Source organism: Mesoplodon bidens, assembly GCF_964165515.1.
Source record: "Mesoplodon bidens genome assembly, chromosome: 17".
NCBI lineage: Eukaryota > Metazoa > Chordata > Mammalia > Artiodactyla > Ziphiidae > Mesoplodon > Mesoplodon bidens.
Genome location: NC_138174.1, coordinates 43,095,421 through 43,119,728, shown reverse-complemented (window position 1 = coordinate 43,119,728; position 24,308 = coordinate 43,095,421). Strand labels below are relative to the sequence as shown.

General features: G+C 33.9%; 1 protein-coding gene across 2 annotated transcripts in view; it reads left to right on the top strand.

The window, feature by feature from the left end:
• KLHL1 (kelch like family member 1) overlaps positions 1–24,308 on the top strand; it is a gene marked incomplete at both ends in the record, with an annotated part of 390,611 nt that overhangs the window by 271,187 nt on the left and 95,116 nt on the right. For both annotated transcript variants that reach the window (XM_081214996.1, XM_081214995.1), the window contains one exon: positions 14,013–14,199. In XM_081214996.1, coding sequence (XP_081071122.1) covers positions 14,013–14,199 — 187 coding nt within the window. The remainder of the gene's footprint in view (positions 1–14,012; positions 14,200–24,308) is intronic.

Sequence of the window (24,308 nt, the reverse complement as noted above, 5' to 3'; positions counted from 1 at the left end):
TAAATCCTCCTGGAAGTATTGATAATAGGACTTAAACTGGACTCTGAAGATTGGGTCATATTTTAATTGAAGCCTGAGAGGGAAAAGCATTATGGATATCACTTTATTTAAAGGCATAATCTGTTCAGATGAGAGGAAAGAGATCATAAGAGCTAAATTATGAAATACAGATTAATGTTCACTAAGGTATTGGGAAAAGTGACTGAATAGCTAAAATGAAGTTATAGAATTTATGTCATGCTAGTCTGAGGCTGTTGAATAATGTCGTGCAAACAATAAGGAAATAATGCATGGTTTTGAATAGACAAAGTAAATTAATGAAGGTGTTCTAAGAGGTGGGGAAGAGGGTGGCTTTGAGTAGAATAGATTAGTTCTAAGAGAGATTGCAGGTATCCAGGATCTATTATAGCACTCAGTACAAAATAGGTGCTAACTAAATATTTGCTAAATGAATGAATGAATGCATGCATGCATGCAAGGTCCAGAGCCTACTTAGGATGCAATAAAATTTGTCAGGTTGGAGGTGATGTTCATGCAGGGCACAGGATCACATATTTCAATATTAGAAATTCTGAGCTTTCAAACCACCTACAGAACTCCAAACCCATATTAAATAAATATAAGTTAATCATAAATTATAAATGCATGAAACCCATTTCACTTATCAGTAATAAGAACTGTCATTTGAGTTAATATTATGAGCTCTACTTGTTTTGATTATGTCATTATTCTTCTCTATTTGTACTGTCAGCTTAGCCAATTATTTTTCTTCTCAAGGCAATCAAATATTTCTGTATTCAGAATAAAATTAATGAACCTGCTCCTCACTTCGTAGATGGTTTCTTCCAAATAACTTGAGAAGGAATCTTTCTGCTGTATCATTCAGGTGTATCAGATGTAAGCTTTAGCATGTCAGTAATTTGTGTTTCCCTTTTGACATGATAGGGCTGAAAGAGAGCATAAAAAGCTCTGTTTGTCTACTTTTCTCACTTATTTAAAAATAAATTAATATCCTCACACACTTTAGCCAGAATCGTCAGTATGCCAGCAAAAAGAATAAGAAGATATTTCAGTCTCTTAAAATTTCATGATTCTATTCTTTGTCAAAATTCTTTTCAACTGATGTTAATGGGATTTTAGGTGTAAGATGCAGGTCTATCTACTCATATAGATGAGTATGTTTCAGGCTGCAGACAGATGTTCTGGCCACGGTTGAGATACTTTCTGTTGCATAAGCTTAGGCCATTCCAGTTGCAAGCAGATACTGAAATAATAACTGATGAAGGACTACAAAAAAATCGGTGAACCAGCTAACCTACATGGCAAACTTTTGAGCATAATTGTCCAATTCCCTCTCTATGGTCTTTGAAAATTTATCAGAAAAGGTGGAAATATATAGAAAACCTCCCTAGGCATAAGACAACTTATGTTTTCCCTTGAGAAGTGGGACAGCCCTACCTATGAGTTTATTTATTTTGTTGCCACAAAGTTCTGTCATAACTGAACTCTCTCCTTTGACCAACACTTCCACTGACTGTTAAATAGGCGCAAGTTTCAAGGTCACCCTCAGTGTGACTACTAAGTCATTGTTTCCCTGTAGAATGTCTTAGAAACTGCTTAATAAAAACACCTGAAAATACTTTATTTGTATCCCCTATTTATAAGACATTGAAGTAGAAAATCACTTTTCCTGATGTTTACAGTATATGATAATATTCATCGTATTTATTTTTTCAAGCAGAAAACTTGAAAGACTATGTATGAAAGTGTCACTTCTTTTCTAAGGACTGTCACTTCTAATAGTAAAAAATTTTGTTTTATAGATTCAAATTCTGAGAGTCGATTATTTTAGCAGAACAACCAATAGCAAAACAACAGTTTCAAATATTATGAAATAATATGAGGTATATGAAATTTTGTCACTCTCTTATGAACATGAGAATGTTTTCATAACTTTGATTGCCCAAGGATATAGTCTTAGAAGACTCAATACATTCTTTGGTCCATAATAAGTTTACACTTATGTTTCTTTAACTGATTATTCAATATTGCATTCCATTTTCCAATGGACACTTCAAACAGATAAAAGGTACAGAAAGATGTGTTTGCAGTACTTTGTACAGATTCTGTTAGTTACCGTGCCTTTCAGATTATGTCTTCATTCAGGCAATATTACTCTTACTTAAGGAATACCTTAGAATATTTTTTTTTCTTCTCAGCCACTAACATTACATATAATGTACATATTTTTGACTCGTACTGCAAAATTAGAGTTGTATGCCCTCTACGTAATAAGAGTAGGTTGTGCAGCACAAATTTGTGCATTTGATTTTGTTTACTTATGATAAGAGAAATGCTACAATGTTACAATTTAAGGCAGTATTTATACATGCAAGTTGCTGCAGAGAATCATGACAGATTCTAGCCAAGAGGGTATTGGCTTTGACACATTAAGGCAAATTATAGAGAAAGGAGACAATTATTTAATGTTTTCTTATTTGCAGGTTGGAAAACGAATGCAAAATCTAGATGCTTGAATAGTACATTTTATTTTAATGAAGAAATATTATCAGAACCAAAGTTTCCAATTTATAGCAAGCATTTGAAATAAATTCATATAAATATTCTTGAAAAATGAAGTTTGAGTAGTGTCTAGGTGTAAGCACACAGATTAAAACACATTAAATATATTTTTTAACATATTTATTGGGGTATAATTGCTTTACAGTGGTGTGTAAGTTTCTGCTTTATAACACAGTGAATCAACTATACATATACATATATCCCCATATGCCCTCCCTCTTGTGTCTCCCTCCCACCCTCCCTATCCCACCCCTCTAGGTGGTCACAAAGCTCCGAGTTGATTTCCCTGTGCTATGTGGCTGCTTACCACTAGCTATCTATTTTACATTTAGTAGTGTATATATGTCCATGCCTCTGTCTCACTACATTGCAGCATAAATTTCCCCCTCCCTGTGCCCTCAAGTCCATTCTCTACATCTGTGTCTTTATTCCTGCTCTGCTCATAGGTTCTTCAGAACCATTTTTTTTTTCTGGATTCCATATATATGTGTTAGCATACAGTATTTGTTTTTCTCCTTCTGACTTACTTCACTCTGTAGGACAGACTCCAGGACCATCCACCTCACTACAAATATCTCCATTTTGTTTCTTTTTATGGTAATATAATATTCTATTGTATATATGTGCCACATCTTCTTAATCCATTCATCTGTCGATGGACATTTAGGTTGCTTCCTTGTCCTGGCTATTGTAAATAGAGCTGCCATGAGCATTGTGGTACATGACCCTTTAAAATATGGTTTTCTCAGGGTATATGCCCAGTAGTGGGATAGCTGGGTCATATGGTGGTTCTATTTTTAGTTTTTTAAGGAATCTTCATATTCTTCTCCATAGTGGCTGTATCAATTTACATTCCCACCAAAGGTGCAAGAGGGTTCCCTTTTCTCCACACCTTCTCCAACATTTATTGTTTGTAGATTTTTGATGATGGCCATTCTTTGGTGTGAGGTGATACCCCATTGTAGTTTTGATTTGCATTTCTCTAATGATTAGTGATGTTGAGCATCCTTTCAAATGTTTGTTGGCAATCTGTGAATCTTCTTGGGAAAATTGTCTATTTAGGCCCTCTGCCCATTTTTGGATTGGGTTGTTTGTTTTTTTAATATATTGAGCTACATGAGCTGCTTGTATATTTTGGAGATTAATCGTTTGTCACTTGCTTCATTTGAAAATATTTTCTCCCATTCTGAGGGTTGTCTTTTCACTTTGTTTATGGTTTCCTTTGCTGTGAAAAAGCTTTTAAGTTTCATTAGGTCCCATTTTTCATTGTTTTATTTCCATTTCTCTAGGAGGTGGGTCAAAAAGGATCTTGTTGTGATGTATGCCATAGAGTGTTCTGCCTATGTTTTCCTCTAAGAGTTTTATAAAGTCTGGTCTTACATTTAGGTCTTTAAAACATTTTGAGTTTATATTTGTGTATGTCTTAGGGAGTGGAGTGTTCTAATTTCATTCTTTTATGTGTAGCTGTCCAGTTTTCCCCGCACCTCTTATTGAAGAGGCTCTTTTCTCCATGTATATTCTTGCCTCCTTTATCAAACATAAGGGCACTATACGTGCATGGGTTTATCTCTGTGCTTTCTATCTTGTTCTATTGATCTATATTTCTGTTTTTGTGCCACTACCATACTGTCTTGATTACTGTGGCTTTGTAGTATAATCTGAAGTCAGGGAGCCTGATTCCTCTAACTCCATTTTTCTTTCTCAAGACTGCTTTGGCTATTCAGGGTCTTTTGTGTGTCCATAAAAGTTGTGAAATATTTTGTTCTGGTTCTGTGAAAAATGTCATTGGTAGTTTGACAGGCATTGAATTGAATCTGTAGATACTTTTGAGTAGTATATTCATTTCCAAAATGCTGATTTTTCCAATCCAAGAACATGGTATATCTCTCTCTCTGTTTGTATCATCTTTAATTCTTTCATCAGTGTTTTATAGTTTTCTGCATTCAGGTCTTTTGTCTCCTTAGGTAGGTTTATTCCTAGGTATATTATTCTTTTTGTTGCAATGGTAAATGGGAGTGTTTCCTTACTTTCTCTTTCAGAATTTTCATCATTAGTGTATAGGAATGCAAGAGATTTATGTGCATTAATTTTGTACCCTGCTGCTCTACCAAATTCATTGATTATCTCTAGTAGTTTTCTGGTAGCATCTTTAGGATTCTCTATATATAGTATCATGTCATCTGCAAACAGTGACAGTTTTACTTCTTCTTTTCTGATTTGGATTCCTTTTATTTCTTTTTCTCCTCTGATTACTGTGCCTATAACATCCAAAACTATGCTGAATAATGGTGGTGAGAGTGGGCAACCTTGTCTTGTTCCTTATCTTAGTGGAAATTGTTTCAGTTTTCACCACTGAGAACGATGTTGGCTGTGCGTTTGTCATATATGGCCTTTATTATGTTGAGGTTAGTTCCCTCTCTGCCTACCTTCCGGAGGGATTTTTTTTCATAAATGGGTGCTGAATTTTGTCAAAAGCTTTTTCTGTATCTATTGAGATTATCATGTGGTTTTTACCCTTCAATTTGTTAATATAGAGTATCACATTGTTTGATTTGAGTGCATTGAAGAATCCTTGCATTCCTGGGATAAACCCACTTGATAATGGTTTATGAGCATTTTAATGTGCTGTAGGATTCAGTTTGCTAGTATTTTGTTGAGGATATTTCTATCTATGTTCATCTGTGATATTGGCTGGTAGCTTTCTTTTTTTGTGACATCTTTGTCTGGTTTTGGTATCAGGCTGATGGTGGCCTTGTAGAATTAATATGGGAGTGTTCCTTCCTCTGCTATATTTCGGAATAGTTTGGGAAGGATAAGCGTTACCTCTTCTCTAAATGATAGAATTTTCCTGTGAAGCTATCTGGTCCTGGGGGTTTGTTTGTAAGAGGAGTTTTAATCACAGTCTCAATTTCATTAGTTATGATTCGTCTGTTCATATTTTCTATTTCTTCCTGGTTTAGTCTTGGAAGGTTGTGCTTTTCTAAGAATTTGTCCATTTCTTCCAGGTTGTCCATTTTATTGGCATATAGTTGCTCGTAGTAGTCTCTCATAATCCTTTGTATTTCTGCATGTCAGCTGTTACTTCTCCTTTTTCATTTCTAATTCTATTGATTTGTGTCTTCTCCCATTTTTTCTTGATGAGTGTGACTAATGGTTTAGCAATTTTGTTTATCTTCTCAAAGAATCAACTTTTAGTTTTATTGATCTGTGCTATTGTTTCCTTCATTTCTTTTTCATTTATTTCTGATCTGATCTTTATGGCTTCTTTCCATCTTGTAAATTTGGGGGTTTTTTGTTCTTCTTTCTCTAACTGCTTTAGGTATACAGTTAGGGTGTTTATTTGAGTTTATTCTTTTTTCTTGAGGTAGGATTGTATTTCTATAAACTTCCCTCATAGAATTGTTTTTACTGCATTCCATAGGTTTTGGGTCATTGTGTTTTCACTGTCATTTGTTTCTAGGTATTCTTTGATTTCCTCTTTGATTTCTTCAACAATCTCTTGGCTATTTAGTAGTATATTGTTTAGACTCCATGTGTTTGTATTTTTTATAGATTTTTCCCTCTTACTGGTATCTTGTCTCATAGCATTGTGGTCAGAAAAGGTACTTGATACAATTTCAATTTTCTTAAATTTACCAAGTTGTAATTTGTGGCCCAAGTTATGATGTTTCCTTGAGAATGTTCCATAAGCACTAGAGAAGAATGTGTGTTCTGTTGTTTTTAGATGGAATGTCCTATAAATATCTATTAAGTCCATCTTGCTTAATGTATTGTTTAAAGCTTGTGTTTCCTTATTTATTTTCATTTCAGATGATCTTTACATTGGTGAAAGTAGGGTGTTAAAGTCCCCTTCTATGACTGTATTACTGTTGATTTTCCCTTTTATGGCTGTTAGCATTTGCCTTATGTATTGAGGTGCTCCTATTTTGGATGCATAAATATTTACAATTGTTATATCTTCTTCTTGGATTGATCCCTTGATCATTATGTAGTGCCCTTCTTTGTCTCTTGTAATAACCTTTATTTTCAAGTCTATTTTGTCTGATATGAGAATTACTTCTCCAGCTTTCTTTTGATTTCCATTTGTATGGAATATCTTTTTCCATCCCCTCACTTTCAGTCTGTATGTGTCCCTAGGTCTGAAATGAGTCTTTTGTAGATAGCATATATACAGGTATTGTTTTTGTATCAATTCAGATAGTCTGTGTCTTTTTGTTGGAGCATTTAACCATTTACGTTTAAGGTGATTATGAATATATATGTTCCTATTACCATTTTCTTAACTGTTCTGGGTTTATTATTTTAGATCTTTTTCTTCTCTTGTGTTTCCTGCTTAGAGAAGTTCCTTTAGCATTTGTTGTAATTCTTGTTTGGTGGTGCTGAATTCTCTTAGCTTTTGCTTGTCTGTAAAGGTTTTAATTTCTCCATCGAATCTGAACGAGATCTTTGCTGTGTAGAGTAATCTTGGTTTTAGATTTTGCCCTTTCATCGCTTTAAATATGTCCTGCCACTCTCTTCTGGCTTGCAAAGTTTCAGTTGAAAGATCAGCTGTTAAGCTTATAGGGATTTCTTTGTATGTTATTTGTTGTTTTTCCCATGTTGCTTTTAATATTTATTCTTTGTATTTAATTTTTGATAGTTTGATTAATATGTGTCTTGGCATGTTTCTCCTTGGATTTATACTGTATGGGACTCTCTTCTCTTCCAGGACTTGATTAACAATTTCCTTTCCCATATTAGGGAAGTTTTCAACTCTAATCTCTTCAAATATTTTCTCAGTCCCTTTCTCTTTCTCTTCTTCTTCTGTGACCCCTATAAATCTAAGGTTGGTGCATTTTATGTTGTCCCAGAGGTCTCTGAAACTGTCCTCATTTCTTTTCATTATTTTTTTCTTTATCCTGCTCTGCAGTAGTTATTTCCACTATTGTATCTTCCAGGTCTCTTATCGGTTCTTCTGCTTCCATTATTCTGCTATTGATTCTTTCTAAAGAATTTTTAATTTCATTTATTGTCTTGTTTATCATTGTTTGTTTGCTCTTTAGTTCTTCTAGGTCCTTGTTAAAATTGTATTTGTCCATTTTATTTCCAAGATCTTGGATTATCTTTACTATAATTACTCTGAATTCTTTTTCATTTAGACTGCTTATTTCATCTTCATTTTTTTGGTCTGGTGGATTTTTACCTTGCTCCTTCATCTGCTGTGTATTTTTCTGTCTTCTCATTTGCTTAACTTACTGTGTTTTCAGTCTCCTTTTCACAGGCTGCATGTTCCTAGTTCCCATTGTTTTTGTTGTCTGCACCCAGCGGGTAAGTTTGGTTCAGTGTATTGTGTAGCTTCCTGTTATAGGAGACTGGTGCCTGTATTCTGGAGGATGAGGCTAGATCTTGTCTTTGTGGTGCATAGGACTGCCTCTGCTGGGTATATTGGGGTGTCTGTGACCTTACTATGATTTTAGACAGCCTCTCTGCTAACGGGTGGTGTTGTGGTCCTTTCTTGCTAGTTGTTTGGCATGGGGTGTCCAGCACTGTATCTTGCTGGTTGTTGAGTGAAGCTGGGTCTAAACATTGAGATGGAGATCTCTGGGAGAGCTCTTGCCAAATGATATTACATGGGGCCAGTATGTCTCTGGTAGACAAATGTCCTGATCTTGGCTCTCCCACCTCAGGGGCTCAGACCTGACACCCGGCTGGAGCACCAAGGCTCTGTCAGCCACACAGCTCAGAAGAAAAGGGAGGAAAAAAAAAGAAAGAAAGAAAAAAGTAAATATATATATAATAAAATAAAGTTACTAAAATGAAAAATAAAAAATAGATGATTAAAATAAAAAATAAAAAATTAGTAAGAAAAGATTAAAAAAGAAAAAGAACAGAGCAACCAAACCAATAAACCAATCCACCAGTGGTAACAAGTGCTATAAACTATACTGAAAAAAAAAAAAAAAAGGACAGAACCCTAGGACAAGTGATAAAAGCAAACCTATACAAGGCAAATCCAAACAAAGAAGCATACACATACACACTCACTAAAAGAGAAAAAGGAAAAAAATATATATATATATATAAAAGAGGAGAGCAACCATATCAATATACAAATCTACCAATGATAATAAGCTGTGAATACTAAACTAAGATAAACATAAAACCAGAAACAAATTAGATGTCAAAAGCAAATCCCAAGTCTACAGTTGCTCCCAAAGTCCACCACCTCAATTTTAGGATGATTCGTTGTCTATTCAGGTGTTCCACAGATTCAGGGTACATCAAGTTGATTGTGGAGATTTAATCCACTGCTCCTAAGGTTGCTGGGAGAAAGTTCCCTTTCTCTTCTTTGTTTGCACAGTTCCAGGAGTTCAGCTTTGGATTTGGCTCTCTTCTGCATGTGGGTTGCCCTCTGACATCTGTTCTTTGCCCAGACAGGAGGGGGGTTAAAGGAGCAGCTGATTAGGGGGTTCTGGCTCACTCAGGCCGGGGTGTGTGAGTGGTATGGAATGTGGGGTGAGCCTGTGCAGCAGAGGCCAGTGTTATGTCGCACCAGGCTGAGGTGTGCCATGTGTCCTCCTGGGGATGTTTTCCATGCATCACAGGACCCTGGCAGTGGTGAGCTGCACAGGGTCCTGGGTGGGGAGGTGTGGATGGTGACCTGTACTGCACACAGTCTTCTTGGTGGCTGCAACAGCAGCCTTAGCATTTCATGCCCGTCTCTGGTTTCCATGCTGATAGCCATGGCTTGCACCCATCTCTGGATCTCATTTAGGCAGTGCTCTGAATCTCCTCTCCTCATGAACCCTGAAACAATTGTCTCTTGACTCTTAGGCAGTTCCAGACTTTTTCCCAGACTCCCTCCCAGCTAGCTGTGGCCCACTAGCCCCTTTCAGACTGTCTTCACACAGCCAATACTAATCCTCTCCCTCGGATCTGACCTCCAAATCCTGAGCCTCAGCTCCCAGCCCCCACCCACCCCAGCAGGTGAGCAGACAAACCTCTCAGGATGGTGAGTTCTGGTTGACACTGATCCTTTTTGTGGGAATCTCTCCACTTTGTCCTCTGCACCCCTGTTGCTGCACTCTCCTCTGTCAGTCCAAAGCACCACCCCCTGCCCAGCCCCCCATCTCCACCAGTGAAGGGGCTTCCTGGTGTGTGGAAACTTTTCCTCCTTCACAGCTCCCTCTCAGCGATGCAGGTCCCATCCATATTCTTTTGTCTCTGTTTTTTCTTTTTTCTTTTTCCCTACCCAGGTACGTGAGGAGTTTCTTGCCTTTTGGGAAGTCTGAGGTCTTCTGCTAGTGTTTAGTAGGTGTGCTGTAGGAGTTGTTCCACATATAGATGCATTTTTAATATATTTGTTGTGAGGAATTTGATCTCCACATCTTACTGCTCTGCCATCTTGAAGGTCCTCAACATTAAATATTTTTATGTTGCTAATATGTGGTTCAACTCCTCAAACCATTAAGAATCAAATTATTTGTATTTTAATAACAAATGTAATGGTTATTTGAAAGAAATATTGTTTAAATAATTGTATTTCTTTTTATTTTTTCCTAATTAAAGTGAAGTTAGTGATAAAGCCGGTAAACTTTAAGAAGAAGGTACAAAAATAAAGCAATAATATTTAATATAAACAATTTCAAATAACATCTTTATTCTAATTAAAAATTTATAACATTTCTGGCAACTGGAACTAACAAAGTTACTATTGAGTATTCTACCTATTAATGGATAAATTATTCTAGTTTTTTATGTTAGTCATTTCTGAATATCATACACAAGATTTTCATATATGTTTATTGACCCAGTTCTCTTCTGCCACTATAGGTTTACCCCACAAATTGATGGTCATAATTTACTCACAAAGATAAACTACCAATATTATAGAGAGATATTTCATATTTGCAAAGTGACTGTCTAGCTGACATGGATTCTCGGATGGATCAGCTTCCTAGAATTTTACACAGTGTTAATCGTTAATACACCCTATGCTGTCCTTCATATTAAGTCTAAGGATATTCTTATTTCTGACATATTTTCTACATGGTGAAATATTCTGAAACATTATTTTGCACATAGTGAGATCTTTTCTTGAGGTTTAATGTACAATTAACTCATAGACACATAGTCAATTTTTATCCCAAGTGTAAGAACATATCTAACAGTGAAGATATTGACAAACTTCCAAGGGCATTTTTCTTGTAAACTAAGTTGTACTATGAGTATCTTTGACTGGAAAGGGTATTGGTATATAATATCCTAAGAATAAAATCTGATTTATAGACAATTACTATACAAATTCTTGTACATAAACATGACTATGTTTCAAAGTAGTATACAATTATTGAAACATATTGATATTTTTTTCTAAGTGGGACAAGCAGAGGAACTGTTACAGTAGTTTAATTTTCTTCAAAAAATTAAGAATGTAAAAAACAAAACTAACTTCCATTGTATAGTGAGGAGAAAAATTTGTGTTAATCTTGGATCATTGCAGAAAATCTAAAGATAGTCCAGGTTTAAAGGACAGCTTAGCCATCTTATTATTCTGAACTTGTGCCTTAATTTGGGATGGAATAATCCTAAAAAGTGTCAGGGGAGATGAAATACAGACACAAGTCATATAGTACTCATAAGTGAGAAATAGTTACAAGTTACAAGTTTGAAAACACAAAGTAATAGTACAGAGATTATGAAGAATTCAATTTTTTTTCAAAATAAAGAAATTTTTCAAATGATTGGGTACACTAAAGTTAAGAAATTTTACAAAATGATTTCTTAATAAAATGGAAAATATCATTTAAGTAAAACAGAATATCTTCATCATTTTACAGAAATAAAGTACAGGTTTTAATTTTATGTTGTATATCTCCAGATTTTTTTTTTTTTTTTTTGGCTTGCTATGAGCTGATTTTTATTGGGAGAAACAAGAAAAACAGGGGCACTGTCTTCAGAAGGCTCGAGTTAAATAAATTATGTGTTTCCTGAGTAAGGCTTTCTCACATTTAGAAACTGTTCATCAGATTAGACAGTTGACATTTGGGGATGGAGGAACGGAGATACTAAACAGGGAGAAGTCGGTGGGTGTGGTTCCTGCCAGAGCAAACTTGGCAGCCTCCTGATGGGTTGAAGGGGGCCCAGGGGAGGAGTGCCAGCCCACCTTACTCATGAGCCCCAGGAAGTGTGGTTTGCAGAGTTGGAGACAGAATGAAGGAGAGAACCAACCAACTTCACTGTCTTTCTAATAGTTGATCCTTCTGCTGACCCCTCTACATAAAAGTTTGTGATCTGTTGGCTTCTTCTCTGTTTCTTAACCATTTATAATACGTGCAGACATGTGAGGCCCAGGTGGGCATTGAAGAGGCCTGGAGAGGAGGTTTTTGCCCATAAATAGAGATTTTGAAACTTAAGACAAGCCTTACTCAAGACCAAGTGGACAGCCACACATTCAGTGAGGTCTAGGGAGTCTGAGCTCTAAGTTCTAGTTCTAAGGAGTTCTTTTTTTTTTTTCTTTTTTTGAATTTGCATCTTTCTTTAATTTTTATTTTAAATTGGAGTATAACTGATTAGCAATGTTGTGTTAGTTTCAGGTATACAGAAAAGTGATTCAGTTATAAATATATATGTATATATTATTTTTCAAGTTCTAGGACATACTTTAAAATAAATAATATGTAATATATTTTATGCATACATCTATCAACATTGAGAAATTCATTTCCTTTTAGAAATTATTACTTGAAAGTATTTTAAACCTAGGCACTCAGAGTTGACTCTCCTCTGATACTTTATTTTTACAGGATTCCATACATTTCTTTATAATTGTATATTATCCATAAAATTTTTGAAATAGTCCTTATATACATTGTATGAGTGTTTAGAAATATATAAATATTTAGCTATTCAAATAGATGATAAAATCAATGTTTTTAGCTTCAGCTTTATCATCAATGTGTATATCATATTATTGAATTTTATAAACTATAATAGTTCCCTTAAGCAAACAAATGAGTTTGTTCCTGGCTTTTCATGGGTTGAGTCCTTGCCAGGAAAGAAGAGGAGTCTTTCTTCGTTTTGTTGAGCTCTACTATTGTCTCAGAGTATGAGAGCTCCCCCTCTATTTCATTAAGGTTTCTAGTCATTAATATCTTACAAGTAAAATAGTAGTCCTTTAAAAAAGAAATAAATGGATAGTAAGGCAACTAAGTTTTAATATATAAGAAAAGAAGTGTAAGCAAGTCTTTAATTAAACATCTTCCCTTCTATATTCCAAAGTATCTGGTAATTCTAATATGTTACACTCCTTATTCAGCCTCAGAGCCATTCTGTTATCTTTCCCACCTCTTATATATATATATGAGTATGTTATGTGTTTTTATATTCTTTCTGACACCTTCACCCATAATTTCTGCATTACAATGGTTAACTAACTTTATTTAATTAAGATTCAAATTATAGCATTAAGATCAATTAATTATATGTTGCTATCACTTATTAATTTATTCACTCAATAAATTTGTGCACCAATGTGGTACAGTGTCTTATCAAATGTAGAAGAAAATGTCAGTGAGTCAATGTTAAATGTTCTACTTATTAATTTTCTAAATCCATACGACAGGTTTAACTCATTTGAAGTAAAACAGGATTCACGAACAAAAGAAGAGAATGTGATACTGAAAGAGTCAAGGAAAAAGAATATCTAAAGAGGGACAGAGAAAGAGGAAAATTAAAGATACTTTGGTTACATTCAAAGAAATATACAGGAAATAATTTGTGGAGATGATAACCTTCTGTAGTAAAAGAGAGACATAATAGAACTTAAAACTCTGGTCTCACTCTATTATTCCCTCAGGTGCTGGATTTTGGGTAAAATTTTTTTAGTTTCACAGCTAGAAGCTATTACTTTGCCTGATGTACCGCTTTTCAACTGCTTGCATAATTAAAAAGATGTTATGAGCATACATTTTTATTTTTATTGAGATTTTTTGTTAGTTTGAAAGGGATTTAAACTATACTTGGAACATCTTAAAGTAAATATGTGAATATTTATGATAGGCTCGTTAGGGCTTAATTTGTTGAAGTTTATTTTTAAATTTACTTCACCAGACATGTTTATGGCCAAATAGGCAACTATATTTGACTTGTGAACAGCTTTCTTAAAAAGGAAAGGGAATTGAAAAAGTGATCTTTAGAAGTACCTTTATACTCTGTGTGGCAAAATGATTATAAATAATATGGAATCAAAAATAATATCCATTCTGTTTCTCTTGGAAGCCATGCATTTTACTCATATTTATTTGTCAGTGTAATTAATTCTTATTATATTTTGCATCCCTCTCAGTATAGGGGTAATATCATAGGTACTAATATTCTACTTTTCATTTGATGCCTTATTCTCATCTCTATAAAAATCATTATTAACAGTGATTGTGCATTATTCACAGATATTGGCTGACCTAGAAAACCATACATTATTTAAGAATGATCTGGAATGTCAAAAGCTGATTCTGGAAGCAATGAAATACCATCTATTGCCAGAAAGAAGAACTTTAATGCAAAGTCCAAGAACTAAACCTAGAAAATCTACAGTTGGAACTCTGTATGCAGTGGGAGGAATGGATAACAACAAAGGTATTTAGTTCTAGATCTTTAGTAATACACACACTGTATCACACCATGATGTGATTTTACAGTTGTAATCTGTGTAATACCAACAAACTTCACAGAATCACAGCTTTATTCATTAAGATTTAAGATTTAGGGAAAAATTAAGACACGTTTCAGTTTTCCATTTTTTCAATCTTTAGTTGCTGCTTCTGTTTCTTACTCATCTTTAAATCTTTTATCTCATGCATTATGTACAAGACTTCATATGAAATGAAAAAAAAGATTAAAAGTACTTAGAAAACACGGGCCAACTAATTTGTTGGATATATTGAAATGTGTATTTCTATTCTAAGTAAAGGAAATGTAATCTGCCAGTCACATGCTTGCTGAAAGTAATATTATGAAGAAGCGAGTCTCTGCTTTTGAGGAGTTTAGAATCTCATACAGAAGCCAGACAAAGAAGTAGACAATTATAAATGGGTGTACTGACTATGGCAGGTATCATTTACAAATTTATATATATATTTTTTTACCAATTTTGCTCTTACAAGGAAGTGAATGATTTGTTTAAAACCAGATACATATATTCGAAGGTTTTGTTCTTACTTTTCTATAGTTAGTGGGAAAATCTCCATGAATGTTTGTTCTCTTCAGCCTTTTTTATGTGTCTTAATTTTCTTGAACAAGTACACAAGACAAATAATGTAAGTGTCCTATGTTTGTGTCCAATAGGTGACATAATTATCCATAATACATTTAATATACATGTGTAAAATACAGTTGGCAACCATAGGGTGTGACCACATATTCAAGCTCTATTAAAGGAACTCTGTTGTTAAACAATCAGGAGGAAGCAACAGAACTTACCTCAACTACTGTGAAGTGAGATCCCAAAATAGGAGGCAAAGGGAAACAATTCAGGTAATCAATAGAGAACAACACACATTTCCCATTTTTTATTTGCCAAGAAGATATCTGTGGCTATAAAATGATTTTCACTAGTTTAATTTTTTGAAGTTTTACTCCTATTTGCTGGGCTATGGATTTCTAGTGATTATCACATTAAATGAGCATTAAAATATTAACATATATATTCAAGAGCTTAACTATTAGTTTAAAAGGGTAAATGACTTGACACTTTAAGAACTAAGGAAATGGCATCAATCTCCCTCCCTCCCTATCTCTCTACACTTCTAGCTCCTTCTTTAATGTTATTATTTAAGAGACCATGTCAAAAATCTCCCCCCAAAAGATATAGTGCTTTAACACCCTCTTTTATAAAGTGGTGAAACAAAATATCTTAAATACAAATATCTCTAAAAAATAGCCAGAAATTATATTGAAATGTCCCAAAAAATGTTTTTCAAGCTTAGATAACAAATCTATTAACATGTATCCATGTAGTCTTTATGAGAGTAGTAAATACTGAATAACATGCAGCACATGATCAAATTTGCCATCTCTTGGAGTAGAAGCATGCAAACTTTATTGTAACTTTTTTATTTTTTTATTTTATTTTTTTTGTGTGTGTGGTACCCGGGCCTCTCACTGTTGTGGCATTTCCCGTTGCGGAGCACAGGCTCTGAATGCGCAGGCCCAGCAGCCATAGCTCACGGGTCCAGCTGCTCTGCGGCATGCGGGATCTTCCCGGACTGGGGCATGAACCCATGTCCCCTGCATCGGCAGGTGGACTCTCAACCACTGCGCCACCAGGGAAGCTCTATTGTAACATTTTAATAAGTTTGTTTTACCTGTAAAAGTAAATATCAATAAAAGGACAATGATTTTATACATGTTTATCAAATTTTAAGGTCTAATGAATGACATTTGCTTTTCAAGAACACTGCATTCTACAGAACGAATGCCTGTATAAGATCAATTCCATTTGTAAATATGCTCATATCATTGAAAAAATAAAGAACATTGATGAAATCAGGCCAGCCAGTGACTAGGACTGAACAATAAACAATAAATTAACATTAGTAAAAAATCACTATGCTATGAAGAGCCAAAAGACATGACTAATTTAAATTTTTAAATTTAACAACTTTAAATACAATTGCCATAGCATAAAAGAATGTGAGTATAGGGGGGTCTGTTGAGTTAAACTCTTTTCCAGCATTTGAATTTTTCTAATTTTACACAACAGTCTTTTGAGACTGAAAACATTCTTAAGAAATTGAACTTTCTTAGGGATTCTGAAACTTTCATTTTATAATTGAACACTACTAATTATTTAGCTATTGTTCCACTTATCCAGTAGTCCAGAAGATTAAAAGAGTGTGAGAAAACAAGGGATTTAAAAAGATATTCCTAATTAAATCAGCAATAAAATAGAAAAAAAAATTGAAGGAAGTTTTAAGAATTCTTACCATATCCTCAGCCCTCTAGGAATTGGACATTAAATATATCCAATAACTTAGATAAAAATCTGACATTACCAAACCTCAGAGAACCTACTTTTCCTGCTGCAGCAGAAACTTTACCAGTTTCAAGAGATTTAAAGAACAACTAGGACATTTTCAAGTTAATCCCTTGTGTTTACATTGTGCTTTTACTGCTTAAAAGCTGTTTTCTACAACTTATTAACTTGTGCTACCTCTAAATAGGCATTAAGATTTTATCTTAAAGTTGTGTTTTCTTTTCTTTAAAGGTAATGAGGAAAATTAAAATGTAAAAAGAGGCAGGAAAATCAAAAGAAAAAATATAACAAAACATTGGAATTTACTTTGCATGACTAATTTGAAAAATAATGCAATACAATATAATATAATAGAGTATGTTACAATACAATACAATGATATGCAATGTTTAGTGTGGTTTTTGGAATTGTTTACATATTCATATTGTGCCTCATAAGGCTATATAAACATTTTATTGAATTCTTCTTCAGCTCCACAGTTACTGGGATTCATATGATATTTTATGGGATTGATAAACTATGAGTACAGCTCTTGCAGATTTACTGTAAATATTAAGAAAATTCAGAGCATTTTTCTCTCCTTTCCTCTCTTTTCTTCTTATATCCACACATTACATGCATCCTATAATGATGCACTTTTTGCACATCTATTTTGTGCCGGCTCTGTGTTAAGAACTTGTGAACATTATGAATATTACCCCTACCTCACAAAGCTTCCAAGTTACTCTAGGAAAGCAAATAGTAAACAAAATATTTGTGAATAAAATGAGGGTTACAGGAATGGACTTGTGAGTGAAATCAGTATAATGCTTGGGAACCAACCTAGTCTAGTCCAGAAAAGTAGAGAAGTACAGAGAAAGTGTTTGTTGTTGTTGTTTTTAGCTGAAATCTAAATAATTATTAGGCATTAATTTAGCACATTACTGGAGCAGCAGAGTAGGTGTGCTGGTAAATTCCAGACTAGAGATAAATCAAATGTGACGGTTTACAGCTAAAGAAGTGTGACATCTTTAAAAATGGAGAGGAATACTTTATGGCTGAAATATAGCCAGTGGAGAAATGAAAGCCACATAGTAGTAGAGGAAACACACAGCAGATTTCAGGGAAAGGATAAGCATGATAGATTCTGAATTGAAATCTAGACATCATAGAAAGCAGGTGATGTTCTGAGTGAAGAAAGTAGTCTTTGCAATCAGAGAGATGCCTGTTCAAATCCACGAATGTCACTTAAAATCTCTAGTGTAATTTACCCTTTCTCAATACTATATTGTGCTGCTGTAACAATTACAGTGATTAAATGTAAAGAGGCTAAACTAATACAGAGCATTACAACATGTCTGTTCAGTGCCAAAGAGACCATCAGAGAACTCAGCAGCAACCTGGGCTGACTTTCCTTCTCACATTATGGACTAAGGCCAAGCCATCTAGGAACTTTGGAGGCATGGGCTATAGTGGTTCTATGACATAATAGTAATGTGACATAGGGAAGAAGATAGGACAACAAGATATTCATATCAGTGGCATTTATATGATTAGCATTATGTAGAAATTAAATGCCTTTTATACCAATACAAACAACATTCAAGAGTTGGAATCACATGAATCGTATGAGAGAAAAGAATCAAGTCATAAATGAAGTTAGCAGTATCTCTTGGAAAGTATAATTTAATTAGCTGCCATACTGGAAAATACTGAAAAATAAGTCTTTAGCGATGTAGTAATTTATAGCATATTTAAGGCCAATTAAAATGATTAATAGGGTTTCCCTGGTGGTGCAGTGGTTGAGAATCTGCCTGCTAATGTAGGGGACACGGGTTCGAGCCCTGGTCTGGGAGGATCCCACATGCCGCGGAGCAACTAGGCCCGTGAGCCACAACTACTGAGCCTGCGCGTCTGGAGTGTGTGCTCCGCAACAAGAAAGGCCGTGACAGTGAGAAGCCCGCGCACCATGATGAAGAGTGGCCCCTGCTTGCCACAACTAGAGAAAGCTCTTGCACAGAAACGAAGACCCAACACAGCAAAAATAAATAAATTAATTAATAAACTCCTACCTCCAACAACAACAAAAAATGATTAATATATTTATTAATGTTTGTTCTACTATGAATGAAAAATGAGGGCACATATAAAATTAAATACGGAAAAAAGTCAATGAATTTTTAAAAACTATTTTTATTAGGAGAACAAATTTTTTAAATGTTTTCAACTGAAATCAAGTGCAGATTTAAAACAATGCAATAAATTGTACCAATAAATATGCTTTCATTTTGGTAAGAATTTTATTACAAATCACATAGGAATCATCATAAATCCTTTAGAAGGTTGAGTTAAAAGTAAAACACTAATTGCTTATTCTTAAGTGCTTGAAATATCTCACACTAATGTATGATTCATGTAAGCTATGAAATAAAATTTGGTGCTATTGATTACTGGAAAATATTTGTATCAAAAAGTCTCTATTGAATTTATTTTCTGATTTTGGTTGATTATTAGAAAATCCCATGCAAATAAAAATAATTTGGTTTTGTATTCATAGAAATTGTATTTTTTGAAGATTCATTTCCTTTCATTCTAATTATGAACATATATTGAAAACCTGGTAAATATACAGTAGTATAGATAAGAAAAGGAAAAACAACTGTGAGCTTATAACTTAAATATAATCATTGTTATCATTGTTAACAGAGTGGCATATTTTCTTTTCCAAATTTCTCTGTAAATGTGCATGTGTGTGTGTGTGTGTGTATACATGTTGGTATACAGACATAACTCTATATCTACATTTATACAGAGATTATCTATTTACAATTGTCTTCATCTCTCTCCCTCTGGTATCTAAATATAGGCATATTTATATTTATTAACATACCTAAGAATTATTATTTTGTTGCTTTATTAATTATATTATATGTGTAAATTTATATTTCATTAAAGTTTTTAAATACATCATTTCAAGTACCTTACTAATTCTTATTCACATGAAAACTGCCACAGTTTACTTGAGCTTAATCCTATTATCAAACACTTTGGTGGAATAATCCATTTTATTTTCTATAAATAACACCATCATTAGTATCTGCATACATTAAGAGTTTTTCCTAATCTTTGAGTGTTTATACAGATAACTGGCTGAAAAATTATTAGGTGGGAAGGTAAAGCTTTTGCGACATATGAGCTGATTTCTTTCTTGAAAGTTTTAAGAATTTATAGTAGCACTAAATTATGGAAATAGTGTCATTTTTTGGGCCTTGTCAACAAATTTTCTGTCTAAAAAACCATTTTATTATTAAAAATTTTAGCATAATAGTAGAAAAAATAGTATAATGAACCCCATGTTCTTGCCATTACATTTATATTTCTCCTTCTAGTAATGAAATAGAATATTTTTGTAATTTCAATTTTTTGTATATTTAATCATCAAATATACTGCTGAAGAGTGACATATTATTTCCCTATTTTCCAATTATTACATATTTTATTTCAGTTTCTTGAACTAATTGCCTACAGTATTTGGCATAAAGTTCAATAGAAATAGCTTCTGAGGTGCTTTTCTCATTTTGTCTATTTTATAAGGAATAATTTAAATATTTTACAAGTTTGCTGTAAACATTTAGTATGTAGCATAGCATACCTGGCAGTTTTGGAAAGAATGATGAATACTGTGTATGAGAATAGATAGAAGCTATGGACAATCTTAAGTTCTCTCAGAGATAATTTTCCTTTTGACAGACACTTAAGTAAGAACCAAACACCTTCTTCCAAACAAGCATTAGATAATTTGAGGCTAAGATGTAGTATCTGTGAGGGTCGCCCTACTCCTGGTTTGCTTTCAGTATGTATATCAAGGCCATTAGTCTTTACTGGGCCCTGAATGCCATTTTATTTTCACCTCAGAAGAACCAGTTCTAATTTTTTAGCATCTTAGCTTCCATTTTCTGCCTGGATTTCTGTCTCTCCTTGTATATGTCTTACAAATTAGCAAGTGCCCAGAAGACAAGCAATGATGCCTTGTCATTCTTTTTTCTGAGTCTAAAGTCCTGACTACCTTGGTTGCCCTGAACTACAGTTAGTGTCTCCCCAGCCGCATAAGGCTACCAACAAGCCTGGGCCAACAAGTACTTCAAGGACTCTCAGCCTAGTGCTGCCTGTGAATCAGCCATTTCCCAAGGGGAAAATGGCAAAGGATGTTGGCCTTATTTCAATTCTCATCCCTTCTATCTGAGATTTGTCCTCTTAAGTGTTTGATATCTTTTTTTAATCTCTAATGTCTTTAAACAGTTGAATTTTGTATTCTAAGACTATCACTTTATAGTTATTATTGTGGAGATAGTTTATTTGATACAAGCTAATCCATATTTAACAGCAGAGGCCCCTGCAAATTTGTAATTTCAACATTGTCCATTTATGAAACTTCTCTTTGAATTTTTTTTGAGATGTATATAATAACGTTGTTGATGTTCTCATCTTACATGCTTTTTGAAAAATTTAATCTATTATTTCTTTAAATATTTCACAGGTTTATTTTATATTCTGTAGCTAATAACTCCAACATCTAAAAGCTTGAGAGTCTAAGTCTATTGTTTGTTGTTTCTGACACCAGAAATTGAGTTTGTTCTGGAAGAGTAGAGACATTGCAATTCCGGAAATGCAATCTCTAGCAAGCTACAGGCTGGTCCACTGAGGGTTTGGGGCAGGCTGTATTTATGGGCAAGGAATGCAAAGAGGGCAGACTCCAGCCAGAGTCCAAGAAGTTAGTTTATTGGCTTGAGTATGGGGAGAGATGGCAGATGGTCATTGGTAAATTTTGGTCTTTAAATCAGGCATTTGTGGGAAATCAGTCTCTTGGTTCTTGTGTTATCTCCTTCAGGGAGCATGTGTGAGATTATCTATTTCATATTTTTGGGTTCCATTTTTCATTAAAATCTTTTCACACTTTCCTCTAGCAAGCATAAGTCAGCTTTAACAAAGAACCAGGACCACCAATGACATACAGCTTTGTCAGCCCTCTTCAATGCTCCAGGCTTAATGCAAAGTCTCTGGATCATTCTCCCACCTCATGTTAGGCCCAAGGCAGATGCTCTAGATCTTACCATAGTTGTGGACATCCACTCCAAGGAAATGCTGGCTTTTGTACTCAGGTAGCAAACTCTATCCCAGGTTTCACCTCACTGTTCTTCAGCTATTTGGCTGAAGTTTTTTTCTTGGAGTTTTTTCTTACTTTCAAGTCCAGCAATACAAAAAAATTAATGTTATTGTTGCAATTTGCCCAGATTTACTGGTATTTTAACTAGAGGGCACTTTGGTGTGTCTTCCATTCTCTATCAAGCAGAAGCCTCATTTTTCTTTTGTCTCCTAATTTTTACCTCCATAGATTATTTTACTTGTTTTATGCCCTATACTTTTTGGAGAGTACAGATTTTGTTTAGAATTAAACTATTAGCAAACCTGATATTTCACCACTGTTTACATATTTATAAACTATACCATTGATGTTTCCATGGTTTGATAGTGTTTGAATATTCACAAATTTGGTAATACTATATTCACATGTAACTTCCACATCTCTAAAATGAAGATAATAATTCTAACTCAAAGTATTATATTATATAATGTAATAAGTTAGAGCAGTTCTGATTACAATGTAGATGATGACGCACTAACGATTTGATTGAATCCTTACATATTCTTCCCATAGCAAATACAATTCAAATTCCTGCCTGAGCTTAAATAGAAATCAATACATATCTTGGATCTGAGGCATTGTTAACAAATATTCAGAACTACAAGTATAAATTCATGAGCATATTTGTTCTAATATAATAGATGAATTCCCTTTTCTAAATTATAAGCAACTTGGAGACAGGAACTTTACATTCCTAACATCAGAAAGCATTGTTACTTAGAGTAGGCTTTCAGTAAATATCTGCCATACTTAAATTACAACTTATTTAGCTAATTTTAGTAAATATCCAAAATGAAAAATCACATGTATGTGTGTGTGTGTATATATTATTTATCAATATAAACTTTGAATAACTATGAAATTCTCCTTTATTTATAACCTTTGGAAGATTTTAAAGGCAAACTGTAAACAAAAGATTGCCATTACCTGAATAATTTTCCCAGAAGTACCCCTCAAGAAAAAACAATTATTGTGAATCTGTTATTTATCCTTAGTAACTGATCATTTGGGAGTGATAAAATTATTTCATCAATGATTTATATACATATTTTGATTGAAGTATAGTTGAAGTACAATATTATATTAATTTCACGCGTACAACAGTGATTTCACATTCAAACACATTATGAAATGATGACCGCAGTAACTCTAGTAACCATATATAATCATACAATATTATTATAGTATTATTGACTAAATTCCTTATATGGTATATTACATCCCTGTGACATTTATTTTATAACTTGAAGTTTTTTCCTTTTAATTCTCTTCACCTATGTTGCCCAACCCTCCACTTCCCTCCCCTCTGGCAACCAGCTATTTGTTCTCTGTATCTATGAGTCTGTTTTTGTTTTGTTTGTTCATTTGATTTTCTCCTTAGAGTAAACATATAAGTGAATATTTGTATTTCTCTGTCTGACTTACTTCACTTAACATGCTATCCTCTAGATTCATCAATGCTTTTGAAATGGCAAGATTTCATTTTTTTATGGATGAGTATTATTTGGTTGTATATGTATACCACATCTTCTTTATTCATTCATCTATCTGTGGACACATAAGTTGTTTCCATATCTTGGCTATTGTAAATAATGCTGCAATGAGCATAGGGATGCATATATCTTTTTGATTTAGTGTTTTTATTTTCCTAGGTAAATACCAAGAAGTGAAATTGCTGAGTAATACGGGAGTTCTATTTTTAATTTTTTGAGGAAACTCCATATTGTTTTTCATAGTAGCTGCACCAATTTACATTCCCCAAAACAGTATACAAGGGTTCCCTTTTCCCCACATCCTCACCAATATGTGTTATTTGTTGTATTTTAGATGATATCCATTCTGACAGGTATAAGATCTCAAAATCTCATGAGTTTCATTTGCATTGCCCTGATGATTAGTGATATTGAGCATTGTTTCATGTGTCTTCTGGTCATTCATATGTTTTCTTTGGAAAAAATGTCTGTTCAGGTCCTCTGCACATTATTTAATCAGGCTGTGTTTTTGATATTGAATTCTATGACTTGGATTCATATAGCTTGGACTTTAACTCCTTATTAAATATATCATTTGCAAGTATCATCTCTCATTCAGTAGGTTGCCTTTCTGTTTTGTTGATAGTTTCCTTCCCTGTGCTAAAGCTTTTCACTTTGATGTGGTCCCTTTTGTTTATTTTTACTGTTGTTTCCCTTACCTGAGGAGACATATACAAAAACATATTGCTAAAATTGATGTCAAAAAGCATACTGCTCACATTTTCTTCTAGGATTTTATGGTTTCAGGTTTCACATTTTAGTCTATAATACATTTTGAGTTTATTTTTGTTTATGGTGTATGAAAATGACCCAGTTTGTTTCTTTTGCATACGGCTGCCCAGTTCCCCAACACAATTGTTGAAGAAGCTGTCTTTTCCCCATGGTATACTCTTGTTTACTTTGTCATAGACTAATTGAGCATATAAGTGTAATTTTATATCTCAGCTCTCTATCCAGTTCCATTGATCTATGTTTCTGTTTTTATGCCACTGCCATG